Here is a 23,473-nt window from a genome sequence, read left to right as displayed (position 1 = left end):
AAAGTCATCGTGGTGCTAGCAGGCAACCTAACTTTTAAGTGGAACTTTCTAAAAAAAAAAAAGATTTACACAGCTCCCATTAAACTCAATACTACCTCTATAAATCTATACGTAAGGAATTCTCCCAAGTGGTGGCTGCAAAAATCGTATGGCTGCGTGGCTGCCTTTGTTGTCAGGCAGTGGACAGAGGTTTCTGGGTACAAGAAAACTCACCATAAGTTCCTTCACCTGAGTAGGCCTCCTTAGCCTCTGAGCTATATCCGCTGCATGGCTGGTATGGCTGTAGTTACGCCCATATCCTTTCCTATATTGGAGTACACAGCTTTCTATCCCGTCAATAAACAAAGCACCATTTACAGAACTTCCCCACAAATCAGATAGGAGGGCAATCGTACTTCACACTGACTTATGGAACTCATCAGCATCCTGAAATCATCAGGGACACACGAGCATTCTGCTTACGTAAACTACACAGTTAGCAACAATAACATGTACACTACAGTGATAAACCAATACAATATACATTTTACTTACAGTATACCTTAACCTGGATTTCATACTTTATGTTGGCTCAATATTTAGCATAGCTGCCCTGCCCTGAATGTAGAGCACCAAGGAGTTTGGTCAGCACTATGTAAACAAAAACACTGTTCTTGCTATTGTTATTACTAGAATTTTTCTAATCATTTAAAGTTCTTTATGATGGGCGCTGCAAGAGAAATGTGGTATTACATGGAACCTATTCTAATAAATAGGGGCTTAAAGGGGTTGTGTCATAAAGTATAATGGTTTCTTAAATAATTTAATACTTAATAAATAGTATATTGACAATATACATTGATTTTCAATTTTCTATTATTTTCTTCTAAATGAACTTTCTTATTACCCAGTCTCTTTGTTGTATGTTTGTCCCCTTGTCAATGTTTGTGTCCGGATTAGCATTACACTTAGTCGGTCATGCTTGCGCAGTGGAATGTCAGTTTGCTGCTTTGATCAATGTCAGTGTCGGAACTATATACCACGTCTAATTTCTCACAAGGCCAAACAGCAAAGACACAGGTCCATCAAGTTCAACCTTTCTCAATAAATTACCCGTCATTCATTTCCTGATCAATTATAACCATCAATGCCATTCGTAAATAAATAAACAAACACCTAGCCTTTTTTTATATGCTGGCATCGTATCTGCCATCACTACCTCTTGGAGAAGGGCATTCCCTAGTTTGTCTACTCTAACTGTAAAGAACCCTTTTCTATATTGATGTCTGAAACGTCTTTCTTCCACATGCAATGGGTGTTCACGGGTCCTTTGTAGAGTCCTTGGAAAGAACAGATTATGTGCTAGTTCTCGGTACTGACCACACATATACAGTATTTATACATGTTAATAAGATCACCTCTAAGGCGTCTTTTTTCCAAGCTGAACAAGCCCAATTTTTCTATCCTTTCATTAGAACTGACACCTCCCATCTCATTTAATAATCCAGTCGCCCCCTTTGAACCCACTTCAGTTCTCCTATGTCCTTTTACAATGTGGAGCCAAAAACTGAATTCCATATTCTAGATGTGGCCTTACAAAGGACTTAGAGAGGGGTAATATTACATTTGAATCACAGGTTTTTATCTCGCTTTTTATGCACCCTAAAATCCTATTTGCTTTTGCAGTTGCTGCTTGACATTGAGTACTGCTGCTTACCTTATTTGTAACCAGAATACTCAAGTCCTTCTCTTCTTCCGTTATCCCCAGTTTTATTTCATTTAATGTATATGAATTAATGCTATTATTGCATCCTAAGTGCATTATTTTACATTTATCGCCATTTCATCTGCCATGTTTCTTTCCCATGCTGCCAGCTTATCTAGGTCTTTCTGTAATATTTTAAAGTCAAGCTGAGTCTTAAGTATCCTATAAAGTTTTGTATCAACAGCAAAACCTGACACCTTGCTATCAATCCCATCCACAAGGTCATTAATAGAGATTAAAAAGAATTGGGCCTAACACCGATCCTTGTGGTACCCCGCTGCTGACTTCAGCCCATTTTGAGTAATTACCATTTATAACGACTCCTTGTTTTCTATCCCTTAACCAATTCTTTACCCACGTGCATACATGGTACCCCATTAACTCTGTTAACAGCGTATCTATTATTTAAAAAAAAAAATAATAATAATTTTTTATATAGTTTTATGCTCTGTGGCTTGAAACAACAAGTGGTTTGTATATCAAGTGGAGTTCCAAAAACCGGATTGATTTACTGTGTTGTGTGTGACAAAGTGGGGGGCCATTGTATGTGATATATGTATTGATTGCTTGCTTGCTACAAAGTTTGCAAAAGTGACATTATTTAAAACCATTTTTCCTTTGCAGTTTCCTTCCTGAGTAGCTGAGTAAGGGGGAGGGGTTAGCTGCTACCAGGTGCTATAAATCAGGCCTCACTACTCTGTAGAGCCTGCTCTGTGGCTTGAAACAACAAGTGGTTTGTATATCAAGTGGAGTTCCAAAAACCGGATTGATTTACTGTGTTGTGTGTGACAAAGTGGGGGGCCATTGTATGTGATATATGTATTGATTGCTTGCTTGCTACAAAGTTTGCAAAAGTGACATTATTTAAAACCATTTTTCCTTTGCAGTTTCCTTCCTGAGTAGCTGAGTAAGGGGGAGGGTATGCTTAGAAGAAAAGGAAGGTTGGATCCAGCATTCGTGAAAATAAAAGGAATCTTTTTCCAAGTTTTAATTGTTCTTGTTTAAAAAATAAGAGGTTCGATAGCATGTATAGTATCTTGCAATGATAGAAGTAATGGTAGGTAGCCTACGCGTTTCAGACGGTGTCTCCGTCCTTATTCATGGCTAGGATAGAAGGTCTGACTGTGTGTGCTGGGTTTAAATGTGTTTAACCACAGGTGTATATTTAATTAGTTAATTGCGTTTCAGGAATGCCTGATGTTGGACCGCAGTCTTAGATCCGCCTTCCACATTAACCGGTTCCTGAGCTAATGAGCTGAATAATCCGGGGATGGTAAGTATCTTTTGAATAGTTTATATGTCTGTGAAAACATTTGTGACATGTGTGTGTCCATATAGTGTGTTAACATTCTAGGATTGGCAGATGTATAAGAGAGCCATAGTCTAAAAACGCATTGTTGGAGTTTATAACGCATTGAGTCAGACTTGTGTGTGAATGGTGGTTAAGTGAAAGATGTGAAAAAAGAAGAACTAGGTTTTTTCTTCACAAAAATGTGGTGAAGATGAATTGATAAAGATTCATAGTTAGGCTGTTAAAAAGCTTATGTGTCCCGGGAGAAACATATGGCTGGTTAAAATCGTATTAAATTAGAAATTTTAGGGTAGTGATATATTTATGCTTGATAAGTACAGTTTGTATTCTGCTTGTATTTTTTAATTTTTCATTATAGAATGTTCTTTTGTGAAAAAAGACAAATGGGTATGGCATACTGTCATAACAATTATAATGGTATATTGTAGTAGATATGGAATTATCCATATACAATGGACAGTATTTTATGTCTGAATTTGTTTCTTTTTTCTTACAGACCGGTGTAGTTAATAATAATGCATGATCTCTCTTTTTAGATTAAGACCTTCTGGTATTCTGGTTTTTAAACGAAAGATCCAAAATGCTTCTCTTTGTAGCATTTTTTCTTTTCTATTTCCACCTCTTTTGGATTTATGAATTTTTTCGATTGCGTAGCATCGAAATGAATTTATTGTTCTTTTATGATGGAGTATGAAGTGTCTTGCCGCATTTGATATATTTTGGATATTAGAGTTTCTTATGTAACTTAAATGTTCAAGAATACGGGTTTTTAGTTTGCGGCTTGTACAGCCTATATACTTTAAGTTACATTCTGTGCATTCGATGATGTATATTACTAGTTCTGAGTTACAATTGATGTAACTTTGTATAGAAAAAGTTTCAGAATTATTAGAGTTTGAGAAAATTTTTGTGACATAAGTGTGTGAACATATTTTACACGGATGTTGACCACACTTATATGATCCTTTATTTTCCAACCATGTGGTCATTGGTTCTGTAGGTTGAAAGGCTGATGGTGATAAAGCACTACCTATTGATGGAGCTTTGCGGGCTACTATTCTACATCCATCTTTTAATATTGATCTTAAAGTGTCATCTTCCATTAATATGGGTAGATAGTTATTGACAATTTTTTTAATTTGATGAAATTGGTTGCTTTGTTGAAGCACAAGAGTAGGTTTATTTGGTTCCATTTCAACGTATTTTTTGGTTTGAGTGAGTAATTTGTTCCTATCAATTTTTGATGTGATATTGTCTGCCCGTTCCAGAGACCATTTTGGGTATCCTCTTTCTTGAAGCCTACTCTTGATTTGTTTTTTCTCCTCAATATATTGGGTGTGAGAGGTGCAGTTTCTTTTAGCACGGATCATTTCTCCTACTGGAATTGATTTAATCGTTTGTTTTAGATGGTTGCTATCAGCATGTAGTATTGTGTTGCCACTGGTTGTTTTGCGGTGGGTTTGTATTTGTATGATATTGCCTGGCTCTCCTGTCAGATCTAAATCCAAGAAGGTAATTTTATTTTGATTTTGTTGATAGGTAAAACGGAGATTATAGTTATTGTTGTTTATGAAATCAATGAATAGTGGAATTGTATTTGTATCATTTTTCCAGATTAATAGAAGGTCGTCGATATATCTACCGTACCATTCTATTTGTTTTTCATATGGATTGTTTGAAAATATATATGATTCTTCCCACCAGGACATTGTTAAATTTGCGATGGATGGAGAAAATTTTGCCCCCATTGACACACCAGATAATTGTAAGTAAAATTTATTATCGAATTGGAAGTAGTTATTTGTCATGAGGAATATGAGTATCTCTAAGATGTAGTTTTGAAAATCTTCAGTGTGAGTACTGTGTGTATTTAAGTGATATTTCAGTGCATCATGTGCGACTTGGTGAGGAATGGCAGTATATAGAGAGACTACATCACATGTTAGCCATGTTAGATTTTTATTCCACTTTTTTTGTTGGAAAGCTGAGAGTACATCTCTAGTATCTTTTAAGAAACCTGGTGCTTGTTGTGCAAGTGGTTGTAATATGCAATCTAGCCATTCTGATAATTTTTCGAGGACTGATCCTATTCCAGAGACAATCGGTCTCATGGGAGGAGGGAGGGTGTTTTTGTGGATTTTGGGTAGAGCATGTATTATTGGTATAGTGGGATGTTCTAGGTATATGTAGTCCATTTGTTTTTGTGTGAGAAAACCGTTATTTACACCTTCTATGAGTAGGTTTTTCATTTTGAGTTGTATTTTTTCGGTTGGATTTTTTTCCAATAATTTGTATGTTTTTTGGTCTGCTAATAGATCTAATATTGATTTTTTGTAGTTGTTTTTATCCATTATTACTATGCCTCCTCCTTTATCAGAGTTTTTTATAATAATTTCTTTGTTGTCTTTTAAAGATTTTATTGCTTTTTTGAGACGTGTTGGAAGATTGGATTCATGCTTGTTTTTTTGAATGCTTTCTGAAAGTTTCTGTAGTTCTTTTTCTATTGTCAATTGAAAATGGTCCATTGATTCAGTTCTGGACGCAATGGGGTAAAATTTAGCATTGCTTGTTATAAAGTTGGTTGCCATATTTGTGTATGTTTCCGTTGTTTCAGTGTTTAAGCTTTCCAGGCACATCATAGTTTGCAATTCATGAAAGGAAAATTCTTTTCTATTTTCTCGTTCTGTCAAATAGGTATGTTCTAATTGTTGTGCTTCAATATTTGTGGAACTTTCTGTTGTTATTGGTTCCATAATGGATATTTCTTTCGGAAGGAAGTGTTTCTTAACGGTAAGGTTTCTTATAAATTTGTTGATATCGATAATGGTGTGGAAAAGATCGAAGTTATTGCTGGGAGCAAAATTTAGACCTAGCGTTAAAACTTCAGTTTGTGCTTCCGACAATGGGATGGAAGATAGGTTAATGACATTCAGGTTTGATGTAGAGGTTTTCGTGAGCGGAGGCGACGGCTTAGATCCTGGTCCATATTTTCGGTGTTTTCTGCCGCCCCTCCTACTGCGTTTTTTGAAAACCTATGAGTATTTTCGTGTCTGTAATTATTTTGGTGTTGATGTCTAGGGATTTCCTCTTCTGAAAAGCCATCTGTAGAATCTTGTTCGGTTGAGCTGAAGCTGACTTTATTATGTGAGTCATTTCTTCTTTTATATCGATTTTGATGTTTCAGTATGGGTCTGATGTTTCTAGTATGTTCATTGCGGTTCCAGTTGTAAACTGTGTTCTCATGATAGTCTCTTGTGTCTCTTTGAAATTTCTTTTTCTTGGTTTCAGCTGTCGATTTATTGAGTTTGTCAATAAATGAAGAAATCCGTGTCTCGAAAGTGTCAAATTCTGGGGAACTTGGAAAAGCATTTAATTTGGTTTTGGTTTCAGTTATGCTTAATTCTAGTTCTGTTAATTTGGTTTTTTCTTCCTTTGTGATTAGCTGCATCAGTTTGATTGAACAATCGGTTAATATTTGGTTCCAGGTGTCATTGAACTCTGTTGAATAATTGAATGTCGGTGTTTTTTTAATTCTTAGACCTCTAGGTATCATCTTTTTCGATATATAGTTGCTCAGCGTTGTCATGTCCCACCATATTTTTGCTTCTTTTGTCAAAAGTTTTTCGTATTCTTGAAAGGTATCCTTCAATGTATGGTTGTAATTTGTTGACGTATAAGTGTTATCAAACACTTTTGCTGCCATTTCACTCCTTGAAAATGAAAAATTTTGTTCCATCATTTGTCAGTGTGAATGGTTACGTTCAAGAATGCGACTTTTTTTTCCTTTTGAAGTGAAAAAAATCTTCAATTGTGCGATATTCTTTTTGGAAGCAACAAATAGATAGAGTTCTGTGGAGGACACTGATCGCTGGCAAAAGTGATTGTAGAAAAGATCCATGCACCGGGCTGCGACTTTTTTTCTTTTTACAAAAAATGAAAAAACGTTCAGAAATACGATGTTTCTTTTAGAATAATAGATGAAAATAATTTTATGAAGAGCAGTGGTCACTAACCTTGGTATAAAAACAATGCACCGTTCCTGGGAATGGTGAACAAAACTATGCCAGAAAAAACCTTGATAATGGTTATAATTAGTTGTTCTTTCATTGGGATGTTATTTGTTCGTAATCATTGCATATCATTGTTGGTTATATGGAAATGCTTAATACGTTCCAAAATTGACTTAGTATGGTGAGCACGTGAGAACAAATGCCAGCATATAGAAACAAGTAATATAGGGAGAATTTCTCCAGCTCACCTTGTAGAAGTTAGTCTGGTTATTTGTAATGGGTAATCCTGGTGCACGGATCCTCGTGGAGGAGGGGTTAGCTGCTACCAGGTGCTATAAATCAGGCCTCACTACTCTGTAGAGCCTGCTCTGTGGCTTGAAACAACAAGTGGTTTGTATATCAAGTGGAGTTCCAAAAACCGGATTGATTTACTGTGTTGTGTGTGACAAAGTGGGGGGCCATTGTATGTGATATATGTATTGATTGCTTGCTTGCTACAAAGTTTGCAAAAGTGACATTATTTAAAACCATTTTTCCTTTGCAGTTTCCTTCCTGAGTAGCTGAGTAAGGGGGAGGGGTTAGCTGCTACCAGGTGCTATAAATCAGGCCTCACTACTCTGTAGAGCCTGCTCTGTGGCTTGAAACAACAAGTGGTTTGTATATCAAGTGGAGTTCCAAAAACCGGTGTTCAAAAGAGGAGTTAAAGCCCAAGTAAGTGCTCTTCTACTTCTTTTTCTTTTTGATTAACACCTGTTCGCTGTTTTTTTTTTGTAACTTGGATAATGGATAGCAAGATTGGAGGTTTTCTTCAGTGCACAGTTTGCCATATGTATGCACGACTGGAGCCGGAGTTCCAGGGTGAATATCTCTGTGGCAGATGTGAGCATGTTGTTCACCTGGAAGCTCGTATTAGAGATCTGGAGGAGCAGAATGCAACACTGAGGAGGATAGAAAATTTTGAGCGGAGCTTGCTGCTCACAGAGCATGCAGTTAGTGGGTTAGAACTGGAGGGTGAAGACATGGGTGAGCAGGATCAGGTAAGTAGCTGGGTTAATGTAGTTAGGGGCAGTAGAAAGGGGTCAAAGAAAAGGAAGGCCGTTCCGGTTTCTGACATTCCAGGCAAAATTGCCAAGTTGGGTGATGATGCGAGGGTGTCAGTCTCAGAAATGGCAGCCCTAGTGGATACTGATCTCCCTAACAGCCGGGAGAACAGCCCAGCTAGTAGTCGGCGGGATGGTAATGCAGGTAAGCCAAGACAATTGATAGTCGTAGGGGATTCTATAATCAGGAAGACGGATAGAATAATTTGTCGCCAAGACCACCTCAACCGAATGGTTTGCTGTCTCCCTGGTGCCAGGGTTCGGCATGTGGTGGAACGGGTGGACAAATTGCTGGGAGGGGCTGGTGATGATCCAGCTGTCGTGGTCCATGTCGGTACCAACGACAGAATAAATGGTAGGTGGAGGAGCCTTAAGAATAATTTTAAAGAACTAGGCTACAAGCTGAAGGGAAGGACCTCCAAGGTTGTATTCTCAGGAATATTGCCTGTGCCATGCGCATCACAGGAAAGACAGCGGGAGCTCAGGGAGTTAAATGCATGGCTCAAGTCTTGGTGTAGAGGAGAAGGATTTGGGTTCCTAGAGCACTGGGCTGACTTTTCATTGGGGTACAAACTGTATTCTGCAGATGATTTGCACCTAAATGGAAGGGGTTCCGCTGTGCTGGGGGAGAGAATTCTAGCTGGGGTGGCGGAGTATTTAAACTAGGGCTGAGGAGGGAGGTCAATGTAGAAAAAAAAGGGGTAGCCAGGTTAGAGAGGGGTCAGACTATATTGGTGGGGGGAGAAACAGAATGTGGGGAGAGGACTAGACAACAAGATAAGGAGATCCTTTCGTTACAAAACATCAGTGTAAATAAAAAGGCCCGATTAATGTCAAATCACATTTCTGATAATAAAAGTGAAAAACTGACAGGCAAGTTAAAGTGTATGTTCACAAATGCCAGAAGTCTAGCAAGCAAAATGGGGGAGCTGGAGGCCTTGATACTGGAAGAAAATATAGATATAGTTGGTGTTGCTGAAACATGGCTGGACTCTTCACATGACTGGGCTGTAAATCTACAGGGTTTTACACTTTTTCGGAAAGACAGGACAAATAGGAAAGGTGGTGGTGTATGTCTGTATGTGAGAAGTGATATGAAGGCGAGTGTGAAAGAGACAATAGTGGGTGAATACTGTGAGGAGGTTGAAACCTTGTGGGTGGAACTAGAAAGGGAGGTAAACACTGAAAAAATTACTTTGTGGAAGACCCGACTAGAGGTGAAGCTCTGTTGGATCTGGTCATTTCTAATAATGCAGATCTTGTTGGGAATGTCAATGTTCGTGAAAACCTCGGTAACAGTGATCACAATATAGTTACATTTTACCTATACTGTAAAAAACAAACGCAGGCTGGGAGGGCAAAAACATTTAATTTTAAGAAAGCCAATTTCCCCAGGATGAGGGCGGCAATTCAGGATATAGACTGGGAAGAACTAATGTCAAATAATGGAACAAATGATAAATGGGAGATTTTCAAATCTACTTTGAGTTATTATAGTGCAAAATGTATTCCTATAGGTAACAAGTATAAACGACTCAAATTAAACCCCACATGGCTTACACCTTCTGTGAAAGGGGCAATACATGACAAAAAAAGGGCATTTCAAAAATACAAATCTGAGGGTACAGCTGTAGCCTTTGTAAAATATAAAGAGCTTAATAAAATCTGTAAAAATGTAATAAAATTAGCAAAAATACAAAATGAAAGGCAGGTGGCCAAGGATAGTAAAACAAATCCTAAAAAATTCTTCAAGCATATAAATGCAAAAAAGCCCAGGTCTGAACATGTAGGACCCCTAGATAATGGTAATGGGGAGTTGATCACAGGGGATCAAGAGAAGGCAGAGTTACTAAATGGGTTCTTTAGCTCTGTATATACAACTGAAGAAGGAGCAGCTGATGTAGCCGGTGCCAGTGCTGTTAATATATCAGTTGATATACTGAATTGGATGAATGTAGAGATGGTCCAAGCTATATTAAATAAAATAAATGTGCACAAGGCCCCGGGACCAGATGGGTTACATCCTAGAATTCTTAAAGAGCTTAGTTCAGTTATTTCTGTCCCCCTTTTCATAATATTCAGAGAATCTCTAGTGACTGGTATAGTGCCAAGGGACTGGCGCAGGGCAAATGTGGTGCCTATTTTCAAAAAGGGCTCTAGGTCTTCCCCAGGTAATTATAGACCAGTAAGCTTAACATCCATCGTGGGGAAAATGTTTGAGGGGCTATTGAGGGACTATATACAGGATTATGTGACAATAAATAGCATTATAAGTGACAGCCAGCACGGTTTTACTAAGGACAGAAGTTGTCAAACTAACCTAATCTGTTTTTATGAAGAGGTGAGCAGAAGTCTAGACAGAGGGGCCGCTGTGGATTTAGTGTTTTTGGACTTTGCAAAGGCATTTGACACTGTCCCCCATAGACGCCTAATGGGTAAATTAAGGACTATAGGTTTAGAAAATATAGTTTGTAATTGGATTGAGAATTGGCTCAAGGACCGTATCCAGAGAGTTGTGGTCAATGATTCCTACTCTGAATGGTCCCCGGTAATAAGTGGTGTACCCCAGGGTTCAGTGCTGGGACCACTATTATTCAACTTATTTATTAATGATATAGAGGAAGGGATTAATAGCACTATTTCTATTTTTGCAGATGACACCAAGCTATGTAATATAGTTCAGACTATGGAAGATGTTCATGAATTACAGGCAGATTTAAACAAACTAAGTGTTTGGGCGTCCACTTGGCAGATGAAGTTTAATGTAGATAAATGTAAAGTTATGCATCTGGGTACCAACAACCTGCATGCATCATATGTCTTAGGGGGAGCTACACTGGCGGATTCACTTGTTGAGAAGGATCTGGGTGTACTTGTAAATCATAAACTCAATAACAGCATGCAGTGTCAATCAGCTGCTTCAAAGGCCAGCAGGATATTGTGGTGTATTAAAAGAGGCATGGACTCACGGGACAGGGATGTAATATTACCACTTTACAAAGCATTAGTGAGGCCTCATCTAGAATATGCAGTCCAGTTCTGGGCTCCAGTTCATAGAAAGGATGCCCTGGAGTTGGAAAAAATACAAAGAAGAGCAACAAAGCTAATTAGGGGCATGGAGAATTTAAGTTATGAGGAAAGATTGAAAGAATTAAACCTATTTAGCCTTGAAAAAAGACGACTAAGGCCTCATGCACACGACCGTAAAAACTCCCGTTATTACGGGTCGTAATTACGACCCGTAATAACGGGCTCATAGACTTCTATTGGCCACGGGTACCTTCCCGTTTTCTTACGGGAAGGTGCCCGTGCCGTTAAAAAAGATAGAACATGTCCTATTTCAGGCCGTAATAACGGCACGGACAGTCCATAGAAGTCTATGAAGCTCCCGTAATGACGGGTGGCTACATGTGTGCACCCGTCATTACGGCAGCGTTGCTAAGCGACGTCAGTAAATAGTCACTGTCCAGGGAGCTGAAAGAGTTAACTGATCGGCAGTAACTCTTTCAGCACCCTGGACAGTGACTACCGATCAGAATAAAGAGCAACCTGTAAAAAATAAAAATAAAAGACGTTCATACTTACCGAGAACTTCCTGCTTCCTCCAGTCCGGTCTCCCGGCCGTTGCCTTGGTGACGCGACCCTCTCGACATCCGGCCCGACGTCCTGGCCGTCCCTGGATGACGTTTCAGCCCATGTGACCGCTGCAGCCAATCACAGGTCAATCACAGGCTGCAGCGGTCACATGGACTGCCGCGTCATCCAGGGATGTCGGGCTGGATGTGAAGAGAGGGACGCGTCACCAAGACAACGGCCGGGTAAGTATGAATTTCTTTAACTTTTATTACAGAAAGGGCTGTCCCTTCTCTCTATCCTGCACTGATAGAGAGAAGGGGCTGCCGATTAGTGCAGTGCTATTTTGCCGCCAAAAACGTGCCCGTAAATACGGGTGGAATACGGGTGACACCGGACCCATATTTACGGGCACGGGTCCGTAAATACTGGTGCAAAACGGGTCGAATACGTGTGACACCGGACCCGTATTTACGCCAGTATTTACGGGTGGGAAAAAATACGGTGGTGTGCATGAGGCCTAAGGGGGGATATGATTAACTTATATAAATATATTAATCGCACATACAAAAAATATGGTGAAATCCTGTTCCTTGTAAAACCCCCTCAAAAAACAAGGGGGCACTCCTTCCGTCTGGAGAAAAAAAGGTTCAAGCTGCAGAGGCGACAAGGCTTCTTTACAGTGAGAACTGTGAATCTATGGAATAGTCTACCGCAGGAGCTGGTCACAGCAGGGACAGTAGATGGCTTTAAAAAAGGGTTAGATAATTCCCTAGAACAAAAAAAATATTCGCTCCTATGTGTAGAAATTTTTCCTTCCCTTTTCCCTTCCCTTGGTTGAACTTGATGGACATGTGTCTTTTTTCAGCCGTACTAACTATGTAACTATGTAACTATGTAACTTAATGATGATAATGATGCTTATGTTCCTGTCAAACCTAGATAACATTCAATGATCATAAATGTACAGTTATTAAAAAATATTAGATTTGGAGACTACAAACACTCATCTACAGAACACTGCTGCCTCCTGCTGACCAAACAAAATGCAGCAAACTCATGATAAAATGTTGAATCAAGTGAATGTTTTACACACAGCTAATATGCTATATGTGCCTTTATTTGTTATTGTATGTTTCCTGTCCTTTCTTCTGCTCCTTGTTTTATCTATTTCTTATGTCACTCTCATAATGGCTACTTGTGTAAGCATTACATACTGTTTGCAATAGCTTATAATGTAAAATCACTGCATAGGATAATTCATGCACCCATTTAACCTTAGCCTTAGGGCACGTTCACATTGTTGTATTTTTGGTTTATACTTCATCTACATATTTCTTACCAAAAGCAAGAACAAATCCCAGCAGAGGAAAATACTAAGTGTGAGAATGTCTGTATATGAGAGTACATTAATAATATGTATGCATGATATGATTCTCTCTCTCTCTCTCTCTCTCTCTCTCTCTCTCTCTCTCTCTCTTTCTCACTCTTTCTCACTCTACATAGGCCTGCAATGAGGTATTGGACACTTGTATAACTAAAGATTTCGATAATTTAAAAAAAAATAATCTTTCAATAATAACATATTATGGAATATATTTGTTTTTATTTCTACAATTCCATAAATATTATGTAAAGTGTCTCCATAATAAGAAGACACTGTGTTGACTCTATGGCTGACTGAGAACGAACATCAGACAATACGGTATTCTCATCTACATTTTTCTTCTTTTCTATGTCAGCAATGAATTTAAACAGGAGTGACTTGGGCTACAGATTGATAAAGTGAACAGCAGATGGTGTCTTTACTACCCCTTTAGCTCTGAACATAAACACATACGATGCCTGATTTAATTCTGGAATAGCTGACAAGACAAGCATGTATGTCACGGACACGTCTAGAAAGGGATGTATGTCACGGACACGTCTAGAAAGGGATGTATGTCACGGACACGTCTAGGAAGGGATGTATGTCACGGACACGTCTAGGAAGGGATGTATGTCACGGACACGTCTAGGAAGGGATGTATGTCACGGACACGTCTAGGAAGGGATGTATGTCACGGACACGTCTAGGAAGGGATGTATGTCACGGACACGTCTAGGAAGGGATGTATGTCACGGACACGTCTAGGAAGGGATGTATGTCATGGACACGTCTAGGAAGGGATGTATGTCATGGACACGTCTAGAAAGGGATGTATGTCATGGACACGTCTAGTAAGGGATGTATGGCACGGACACGTCTAGAAAGGGGTGTATGTCATGGACACATCTAGGAAGGGATGTATGTCATGGACAAGTCTATAAAGAGGTGTATATCTTGGACACGTCTAGGAAGGGATGTATGTCATGGACACGTCTAGGAAGGGATGTATGTCATGGACACGTCTAGGAAGGGATGTATGTCATGGACAAGTCTATAAAGAGGTGTATATCATGGACACGTCTAGGAAGGGATGTATGTCATGTACACGTCTAGGAAGGGATGTATGTCATAGACACATCCAGGAAGGGATGTATGTCATTGACACGTCTAGGAAGGGATGTATGTCATGGACATGTCTAGGAAGGGATGTATGTCATGGACATGTCTAGGAAGGGATGTATGTCATGGACACGTCTAGGAAGGGATGTATGTCATGGACACGTCTGGGAAGGGATGTATGTCATGGACACGTCTAGAAAGGGGTGTATATCATGGACACGTCTAGGAAGGGATGTATGTCATGTACACGTCTGGGAAGGGATGCATGTCATGGACACGTCTAGGAAGGGATGTATGTCATGGACACGTCTAGGAAGGGATGTATGTCATGGACACGTCTAGGAAGGGATGTATGTCACGGACACGTCTAGGAAGGGATGTATGTCAAGGACACTTCTAGGAAGGGATGTATGTCACGGACACGTCTAGGAAGGGATGTATGTCACGGACACGTCTAGGAAGGGATGTATGTCACGGACACGTCTAGGAAGGGATGTATGTCACGGACACGTCTAGGAAGGGATGTATGTCACGGACACGTCTAGGAAGGGATGTATGTCACGGACACGTCTAGGAAGGGATGTATGTCACGGACACGTCTAGGAAGGGATGTATGCCACGGACACGTCTAGGAAGGGATGTATGCCACGGACACGTCTAGAAAGGGATGTATGCCACGGACACCTCTAGAAAGGGATGTATGTCATGGACACGTCTAGAAAGGGATGTATGTCACGGACACGTCTAGGAAGGGATGTATGCCACGGACACGTCTAGAAAGGGGTGTATGTCATGGACACGTCTAGAAAGGGATGTATGTCACGGACACGTCTAGGAAGGGATGTATGTCACGGACACGTCTAGGAAGGGATGTATGTCACGGACACGTCTAGGAAGGGATGTATGTCACGGACACGTCTAGGAAGGGATGTATGTCACGGACACGTCTAGGAAGGGATGTATGTCACGGACACGTCTAGGAAGGGATGTATGTCACGGACACGTCTAGGAAGGGATGTATGCCACGGACACGTCTAGGAAGGGATGTATGCCACGGACACGTCTAGAAAGGGATGTATGCCACGGACACGTCTAGAAAGGGATGTATGTCATGGACACGTCTAGAAAGGGATGTATGTCACGGACACGTCTAGGAAGGGATGTATGCCACGGACACGTCTAGAAAGGGGTGTATGTCATGGACACGTCTAGAAAGGGGTGTATGTCATGGACACGTCTAGAAAGGGGTGTATGTCATGGAAACGTCTAGGAAGGGATGTATGTTATGGACACGTCTAGGAAGGGATGTATGTCATGGACACGTCTAGGAAGGGATGTATGTCATAGACACGTCTAGGAAGGGATGTATGTCAAGGACATGTCTAGGAAGGTATGTATGTCACGGACACGTCTAGGAAGGGATGTACAGATGTAACCGTCTTTATCTTGACTTTTAATGCATTAACTACACAGTGGCAAGATCCTTTATCTTGACTTTTTCAATGAGTTTCAATGGCTTTTGTTGTGTGATATCACGCTGCAGCAAATTATCAGAGTCAAGATAAGGATGGCTACATCCGTATGTCATGAACACGTCTAGGAAGGGATTCATGTCATTGACACATCTAGGAAGGGATGTATGTCATGGAAACGTCTAGGAAGGGATGTATGTCATGGACACGCCTAGGAAGGGATGTATGTCATGGACACATCTAGGAAAGGATGTATGTCATGAACACGTCTAGGAAGGGATACTATATACAGCAACACAAGTTTTGGGATGACCAGACTGACTTTAAGATGGGTATGCCTGTTTCAGTGATCTTGAAAATCAAACAATTCTAAGGCCCTGTTCACGCAGAGTTTTTTTGCTGCATTTTCCGCTGCGTTTTTCGGGAAAAAAAAGTGCCGCATGTGTTTTTGCCTCCCATTGATTTCCTCGGGAGGTCAGAGGCGGAAACCGTGGCAAGAAAGGTCATGGCGCTAAAAGCCGCCAGGGAAAAAAACGCCTCTGCCTCTTATTTAAATCAATGGGGGATCATTTCGGCCATTTTTTGGCGCTGATTCCGACACAGTTTCTGCATCAAAATCAGCACAAAAGTACTTAGTGTGAACAGGGCCTTAGAAACCGAGCTCAGTAATGAAAACAAATAAAGGGACAGATGAAAAATTAAAATCCTAAATATCATAAATAAATAAAATATAAAAGACTGCAACAACACAGAAGTATGGAACTCCACAGAGAGAGATTAACAACTAAAAGGTGTCAGTACTCAGCCTGCATCTTAACTCTAATGAATGTATTTTCTCTTAATTTTTTATGAATGCTGAGTAAAGTTTACCAGAATAAGTTATTCTGCATAAAACATATTCCATGCATATTTCAAATGATAATAATGAGAATGAGCGGCTGTGCAGATTGCAATCCTGATGAAAAATTATTGATAAAGCTGCCTGCAGAGCTACAAATTCACTACTGAGCACTAAAATCCCGCTGTTTCGGAAAATTTCTTTAGACATCTAATATAATGGTGGCTATCAGTACTTAGATAACGGTGACAATTCGCCCTAAAATGTAATGGCATTGATGTAAAAAGTCTAAAAGTATAGTAATCTAAACATTATAATATTCAAAAAGGAAATTAATGACTTGAAACTTTGAAAACGAGACTAAATTTATATCCTAAATATATTTGGTCTTCTGAGCTGCAGAAGAACCCCGACCTAAGCCCAATCCTAATGCTACTTTTCTTCTTTTTTTTTTTCCCAACCTGTTTATTCGAATACCTTGATTTAGTTTCCAGCTGCCATATTTATTTCTGAAATCACAAACAGTAGGTCTCCCAGGGCAGGAAGCAGCGGGGTAGCGGGGTATTACTGAGTGGAGGATCAGAATTTGCTCTCAAAGTCAGAAGGTCCTGCAAACCGCATGGCAGTACATACTTTAATTGTGGTACATTACAGTGACATATTATTGTTAGGGGAGATACAGACGGACGTTGCATTTTTGCGCGCGCAAACAACGCTGCGTTTTGCGCGCGCAAAAACCATTTGACAGCTGCGTGTGTCATCCGTGTCTGATGCGCGGCTGCGTGATTTTCGCGCAGCCGCCATCATAGAGATGAGGCTAGTCGACGGCCGTCACTGTCCAAGGTGCTGAAAGAGCTAACTCTTTCAGCACCCTCGACAGTGAATGCCGAACACATCCTATTGAAAAACCTGTTGAAAAAAAAGAAAAAGTTCGTACTTACCGAGAACTTCCCGGCCGTTGCCTTGGTGATGCGTCCTTGGTGACGCGTCCTTGGTGACGCGCCTCTCGACATCGGGCCCCACCTCCCTGGATGACGCGCCAGTCCATGTGACCGCTGCAGCCTGTGCTTGGCCTGTGATTGGCTGGAGCTGTCACTTGGACTGAATTGTCATCCCGGGAGGTCAGACTGGAGGAAGAAGCCGGGAGTTAGCGGTAAGTCAGAACTTCGTCTTTTTTTCTACAGGTTCATGTATATTGGGATCGGAAGTCACTGTCCATGGTGCTGAAACAGTTTAACTCTTTCAGCACCATGGACAGTGACTATCTCCTGACGTCGCGTACCGATAATTTTTTAGCCGGGTTCGGCCAAAACGAGTTCGGCCGAACCCGGTGAAGTTCGGTTCGCTTGTCCGGGTTCGCTCATCGCAAAGACACTCCGTTTGGATGGTCGGAAACAGAAAAGCACGTGGTGCTTTTCTGTTTACATTCATCCTTTTGACAGCTGGTGCGCTGTTTCAGTCGGTTCGCACGGAAGTGCTTCCGTGCAACCTGCGTGGTTTTCACACACCCATTGACTTCAATGGGTGCGTGATGCGCGAAATACGCAGAGTTATTGAACCTGTCACGCTTTTTGCGCAGCAGACAAACGCTGCGCAAAAAGCACGGACTGTCTGTACTGCCCCATAGACTTGTATTGGTCCATGCGTGCCGCGTGAAAACCACGCGGCCCGCACGGACCGAATACACGCTCGTGTGAATCCCCCCTTACACTGTTGAACTGGCCTCAGGGTATGTGAGTTTGGGGGTCACTCACACATACCCCATTGCACCATTGGTATTTTTTATCACAATTTGCTCATTTTAACCATACTAATAAAAGTTATATATTAACTAGATCACATTCTTTCCTTCTTTCCCTTCCCTCCAACTACATACACTTGTATACAGTCTGTAGCTGAAGTGGCTCACAGTTTATCTCCGCCACAGACGTAATCCAGCAGTAGGGATTTACCTGTGAACAGCCATTGATTGGTACGTAGCTCGCTCGTAAGTATCTCCTTTAGACACGAGGAACATGATAGAGAAGATAAGTAAGGTCTGGCATTACCTGTCAAATTTGCAAATTTTGCAGCAGATTTGTTGCGTAATTGCAGCAAATTTGTGGGAAAATTCTGCCACGTCTGAACATGCCCTTACTGTATGAGTCAGTATCTTGTCAGCCAATTGTTCATTTAGACCTGATGTATTAAAATCTTTGTGAATGAACTACATGAGTTCAATATATTTATTTTCGTTTAAATGCATTTGAACAGAATTAGGTCAGGAAACTATTATCACTATTATCATTATCATGTTGTGCTCGAGAGCGTTCTCTGACAATGCAAATGAGTTTTCTGACTTAAATAGATGGAATTATACATTGATTAATGCACGGGTTTACTTCTGAAATAAGAATCTCTGGAACTGGAATCATTATCATACAGCAAACAATAAGCGTGTCGTTGCCAATAATGGCAGATTGTTCGTACAATGTGTATAGTCAATCATAAGCAATCACAAACTAGAAAGGTAGGTCATGCAACTACTATAACCAAGAGAATAGACATAAACCTATAATATGAAAGAAAACTGATAAATCAAAATAATGGCAGCATATTAAACATTAAAAGATATAAAATGTGAAGTCCGGGTGCCAAGCAAGTAATCCCGATCCCGGGGATTATATAGATGCATGAAGAAGATCCTGCAGCACTCGAAGCTCAAAGTATAAAACTGTGGTTTATTCAGACAACATCAAAAAGGTGCAACGTTTCAATCCCACATTGGGATCGTTCTCAAGCTTTATACTTTGAACTTGGAGTGCTGCAAGATCTTCTTTATATATATATATATATATATATATATATATATATATATTACAGTTAGGTCCAGAATTATTTGGACAGTGACACAATCTTCATGATTTGGGCTCCGCATGCCACCACATTGGATTTGAAAGGAAACAACTGAGATGCAATTGAAGTGTAGACTTTCAGGTTTAATTCAAGGGGTTGAACAAAAATATCCTGTGAAACGTTTTGGAATTGCAACCATTTTTCTACACAGCCTCCTCATTTCAGAGGCTCAAAAGTAATTGGACAAATTAACATTACTATAAATAAAATGTTTTTTTTAAATAATTTGTAGAGAATCCTTTGCAGGCAATAACTGCCTGAAGTCTGGAATCCATGGACTGGGCGTGTATTATGTGCGTACATCTGGGCGTTTTTACTTCTTTTACTAGCTGGGCGTTCTGACGAGAAGTATCATCCACTTCTCTTCACAACGCCCAGCTTCTGGCAGTGCAGACACAGCCGTGTTCTCGAGAGATCACGCTGTGACGTCACTCACTTCCTGCCCCAGGTCCTGCATCGTGTCGGACGAGCGAGGACACATCGGCACCAGAGGCTACAGTTGATTCTGCAGCAGCATCGGCGTTTGCAGGTAAGTCGATGTAGCTACTTACCTGCAAACGCTGATGCTGCTGCAGAATCAACTGTAGCTTCTGGTGCCGATGTGGCCGACACGATGCAGGACCTGGGGCAGGAAGTGAGTGACGTCACAGCGTGATCTCTCGAGAACACGCTGTGTGTCTGCACTGCCAGAAGCTGGGTGTTAACGAACAGAAGTGGATGATGCTGATTCGTCAGCATCATACACTCACATTCCTAACGCCCAGCTAGTTAAAGAAGTAAAAACGCCCCGATGTACGCACATAATACACGCCCAGTTGTACTTTTACTGTAAACACGCCCAGTTGTACTTTTACTGTAAACACGCCAGTTGGACTTTTGCAAGCCTCATTTGCATAAATACAAAAATGGTCATAACTTGGCCAAAAATGCTCGTTTTTTAAAAATAAAAACGTTACTGTAATCTACATTGCAGCACCGATCTGCTGCAATAGCAGATAGGGGTTGCAAAATCTGGTGACAGAGCCTCTTTAAGCAGGTGAAATGAATGCTCGATCGGGCTGAGATCTGGTGATTGACTTGGCCATTGCAGAAAATGCCACTTCTTTGCCTTATAAACTCCTGGGTTGCTTAAGCAGTATGTTTTGGGTCATTGTCCATCTGTACTATGAAGAGACGTCCAATCAAAGTTGCTACATTTGGTTGAATCGGAGCAGAAATTCTATCCCTGAACACTTCAGAATTCATCCGGCTGCTTCTGTCTTCAGTCACATCATCAATAAACACTAGTGACCCAGTGCCTTTGGCAGCCATGCATGCCCATGCCATCACACTGCCTCCACCATGTTTTACAGACGATGTGGTGTGCTTTGGATCATTAGCCGTTCCAAGCCTTCTCCATACTTTCTTCCTCCCATTATTATGGTACAAGTTGATCTTAGTTTCATCTGTCCAAAGAATGCTGTTCCAGAACTGGGATGGCTTCTTTACATGTTGTTCGGCAAAGTCTAATCTGGCCTTTCTATTTTTGAGGCTCATTAATGGTTTGCACTTTGTGGTGAACCCTCTGTATTTGCTCTCATGAAGTCTTATCTTTATGGTAGACTTAGATACTGATACACCTACTTCCAGGAGAGTGTTCTTCACTTGGATAGATGTTGTTAAGGGGTATTTCTTCACCATGGAAAGGATTCTACGATCATCCACCACTGTTGTCTTCCGTGGATGTCAAGGCCTTTTGGAGTTCATGAGATCACCAGTGCGATCTTTTTATTCAAGAATGTGCCAATCTGTTGATTTGGCCACTCCTAACATTTGTGCTATCTCTCTGAAGGATTTCTTCAATCTTTACAGCCTAACGTTGGTGTAACGTCCGTGGTCGCTGACCACGAACTCCTTCCATACGGTCGATGCCCCTCTCTCCAGAGATGTCTGCACATGCGGCCATTCTGTTCCACAGTGACCACCAGGGTGCGCTCACGAGCTCAGTCCAGACTTAAGGAGCCAAAGCGCACACAGGTGGGAGATTGAGCTAATTGCTCCCAGGGCACCCTGGACTATAAAAAGGGCTGTGCCCCTCCCTGCAATGCCTTGTTGTTGTTATCCTAGTATGTCTATGCAAATGGTCTCCTAAGTGTTTTACAGTTCCCGGTGTTCCCTGTTCCTGTAAGCTGTATCCCGTGCTATCCTGGTCAAGTGCCGTTTCGTGGATTTTGCTGTGGAATTGCTGCAGATTTTACCCTTTGCATTGATAAATCCACCCTAATACTACATGCATGCATGAAATTGGAGGCATACAGAGGTACAGTATGTGCCGATGGATTTCTATGGGTGCTGTATTATGGATCTGTACAACGCAGATCTGTATAACAGCCGTGTGCATGAAGCCATAATGACTACAATACTCTTGACTGTAAGGAGCAAAAGGCCTAAGACCGTACTACTTATTCAATACAACAGTAAAATTACACCTGTCATGCACTTTTCAAAAGTCCCCGAGGTCTAAACCTAATTGCAATGTACCGGAGTTATATACTTGCCAACAGATTTAAACATAAACTCTCTTCCGGGTTCCAAGCATTCTAAAACTCTGGGTAATCATTTAGTTGCAAGTATGAAAAAAAACATTTGTTTTTTTAAGTCAAACAAGTACGGCTCTGTTCATATTTGCATTGTGGCTTCAGTTATGAACTCGTGGATCCGTTGTATGACTGATACAGTACCACTGGTGGCCAACTGATCACATTGACTTACAATGGGGTCTGTCGGATTCCGGCATGGTTTCCGTTGTTTTGACAAGAATAATAAAGTTGACGGTGGATGGCGACGGAGGCTCCAAATGGAGCCTCTGCAGCAGTGTGAACATAGCTTATGTTTAATGCCTTCATATTTATTTATAGATTTATATAGTTATATTTGATTGGCAAATTCGGGAGCTACAAGCATGTTCCTACCAAGTTAGGTCCATAGTCTTGTCCACAAACTATAGTAGCTTTTGCTTAATGAATATGTTATACTTAAAGGCTATGTACACCTTTGGAAGAAAATATTTTACTTTTTATTAAATCAATGTATTATATGTTTTTACGCAACATTCAAAGTGACTTTCATTAAAAAATATTGAACTTTTTATGATACAGCTTCTATGTATCCTGTATACATAAAAGCGTTATCGTTCCCTCAGCCAAAGCTGTATCGTTCTCTCTCAGCCGATTCTGTCAGTTTAGCTGAACTGACAGCTTGGCTAAAAGCGGGTCCTGTGTGTGTCTGACACACTGGATTCACCTAATATCAATCACATCTAAGTTCATAACTTAGATGTGATTGATATTAGTTGGATCCTGTGTGTCAGAGACACGCAGGACCCACTCTCAGCCGAGCTGTAACTTAGATGGGATTGATATTAGCTGGATCCTATGTGTCAGAGACTTGCAGAGCCTGATCTCATTTGAGCCGTCGGTTCAGCTGTACTGACGGAATCGGCGGAGAGAGAACGATAGAGCTTCTTTGTAAACAGGATAGATAGAAGCTGTATCTTAAAAAGTAAAACTAATTTTTAATAAAAGTACATTTGAAAGTTGCTTAAAAAAGCATAATACAATGATTTAATGGGGGAAAAAAATCAATTCCTTCCAAAGGTGTACATAGCCTTTAATTTTCCAAGTCAATGGTGGGATGGGCTATGGAAGTAACAACTACTTCCCTTCCCAAAAACTTGACCTGGTTATAGAAAGTTATCAAGGATATCTACTTACATTTGCAGGATGGTAGAAAGCAGGACCCAGTGTATTGTCCATGGCAGGTGGACTTTGTCTGACAAGGGAACCATCTGCAGTTTCTTCGTAGCCAAAAGCTTGCCCTGGAGTAGGAATGGATGGGGCACCTGCATTTTGCTGCCTTTTCAGATTGCTTTTTGCTCTCTATGTGGGTAATGAGAAGGGTTTACTTTTAATGAACAAACAATAGGATTATCTTAAACATTAAAGACCTACATTCTACAGTCAGTAATGCACAGACTAAAATGGCAAATTACACCTATTAAGA

The 23,473-nt window shown here is 40.7% G+C and overlaps 1 protein-coding gene across 1 annotated transcript in view; it reads right to left on the bottom strand.

Annotated features, from left to right (window-relative positions):
- The window catches only part of STPG2 (sperm tail PG-rich repeat containing 2), a 773,928-nt gene that overhangs the window by 737,099 nt on the left and 13,356 nt on the right, over positions 1-23,473 (bottom strand). The window contains exon 5 of the mRNA XM_075860649.1: positions 23,185-23,349. Within this exon, the coding sequence (XP_075716764.1) occupies positions 23,185-23,349 (165 nt within the window). The remainder of the gene's footprint in view (positions 1-23,184; positions 23,350-23,473) is intronic.

This window comes from Rhinoderma darwinii, chromosome 1 (assembly GCF_050947455.1).
Source record: "Rhinoderma darwinii isolate aRhiDar2 chromosome 1, aRhiDar2.hap1, whole genome shotgun sequence".
Taxonomy (NCBI): domain Eukaryota; kingdom Metazoa; phylum Chordata; class Amphibia; order Anura; family Rhinodermatidae; genus Rhinoderma; species Rhinoderma darwinii.
Note: the sequence above shows the minus strand (reverse complement) of the source record. Positions and strands in the feature narration are given on the sequence as shown.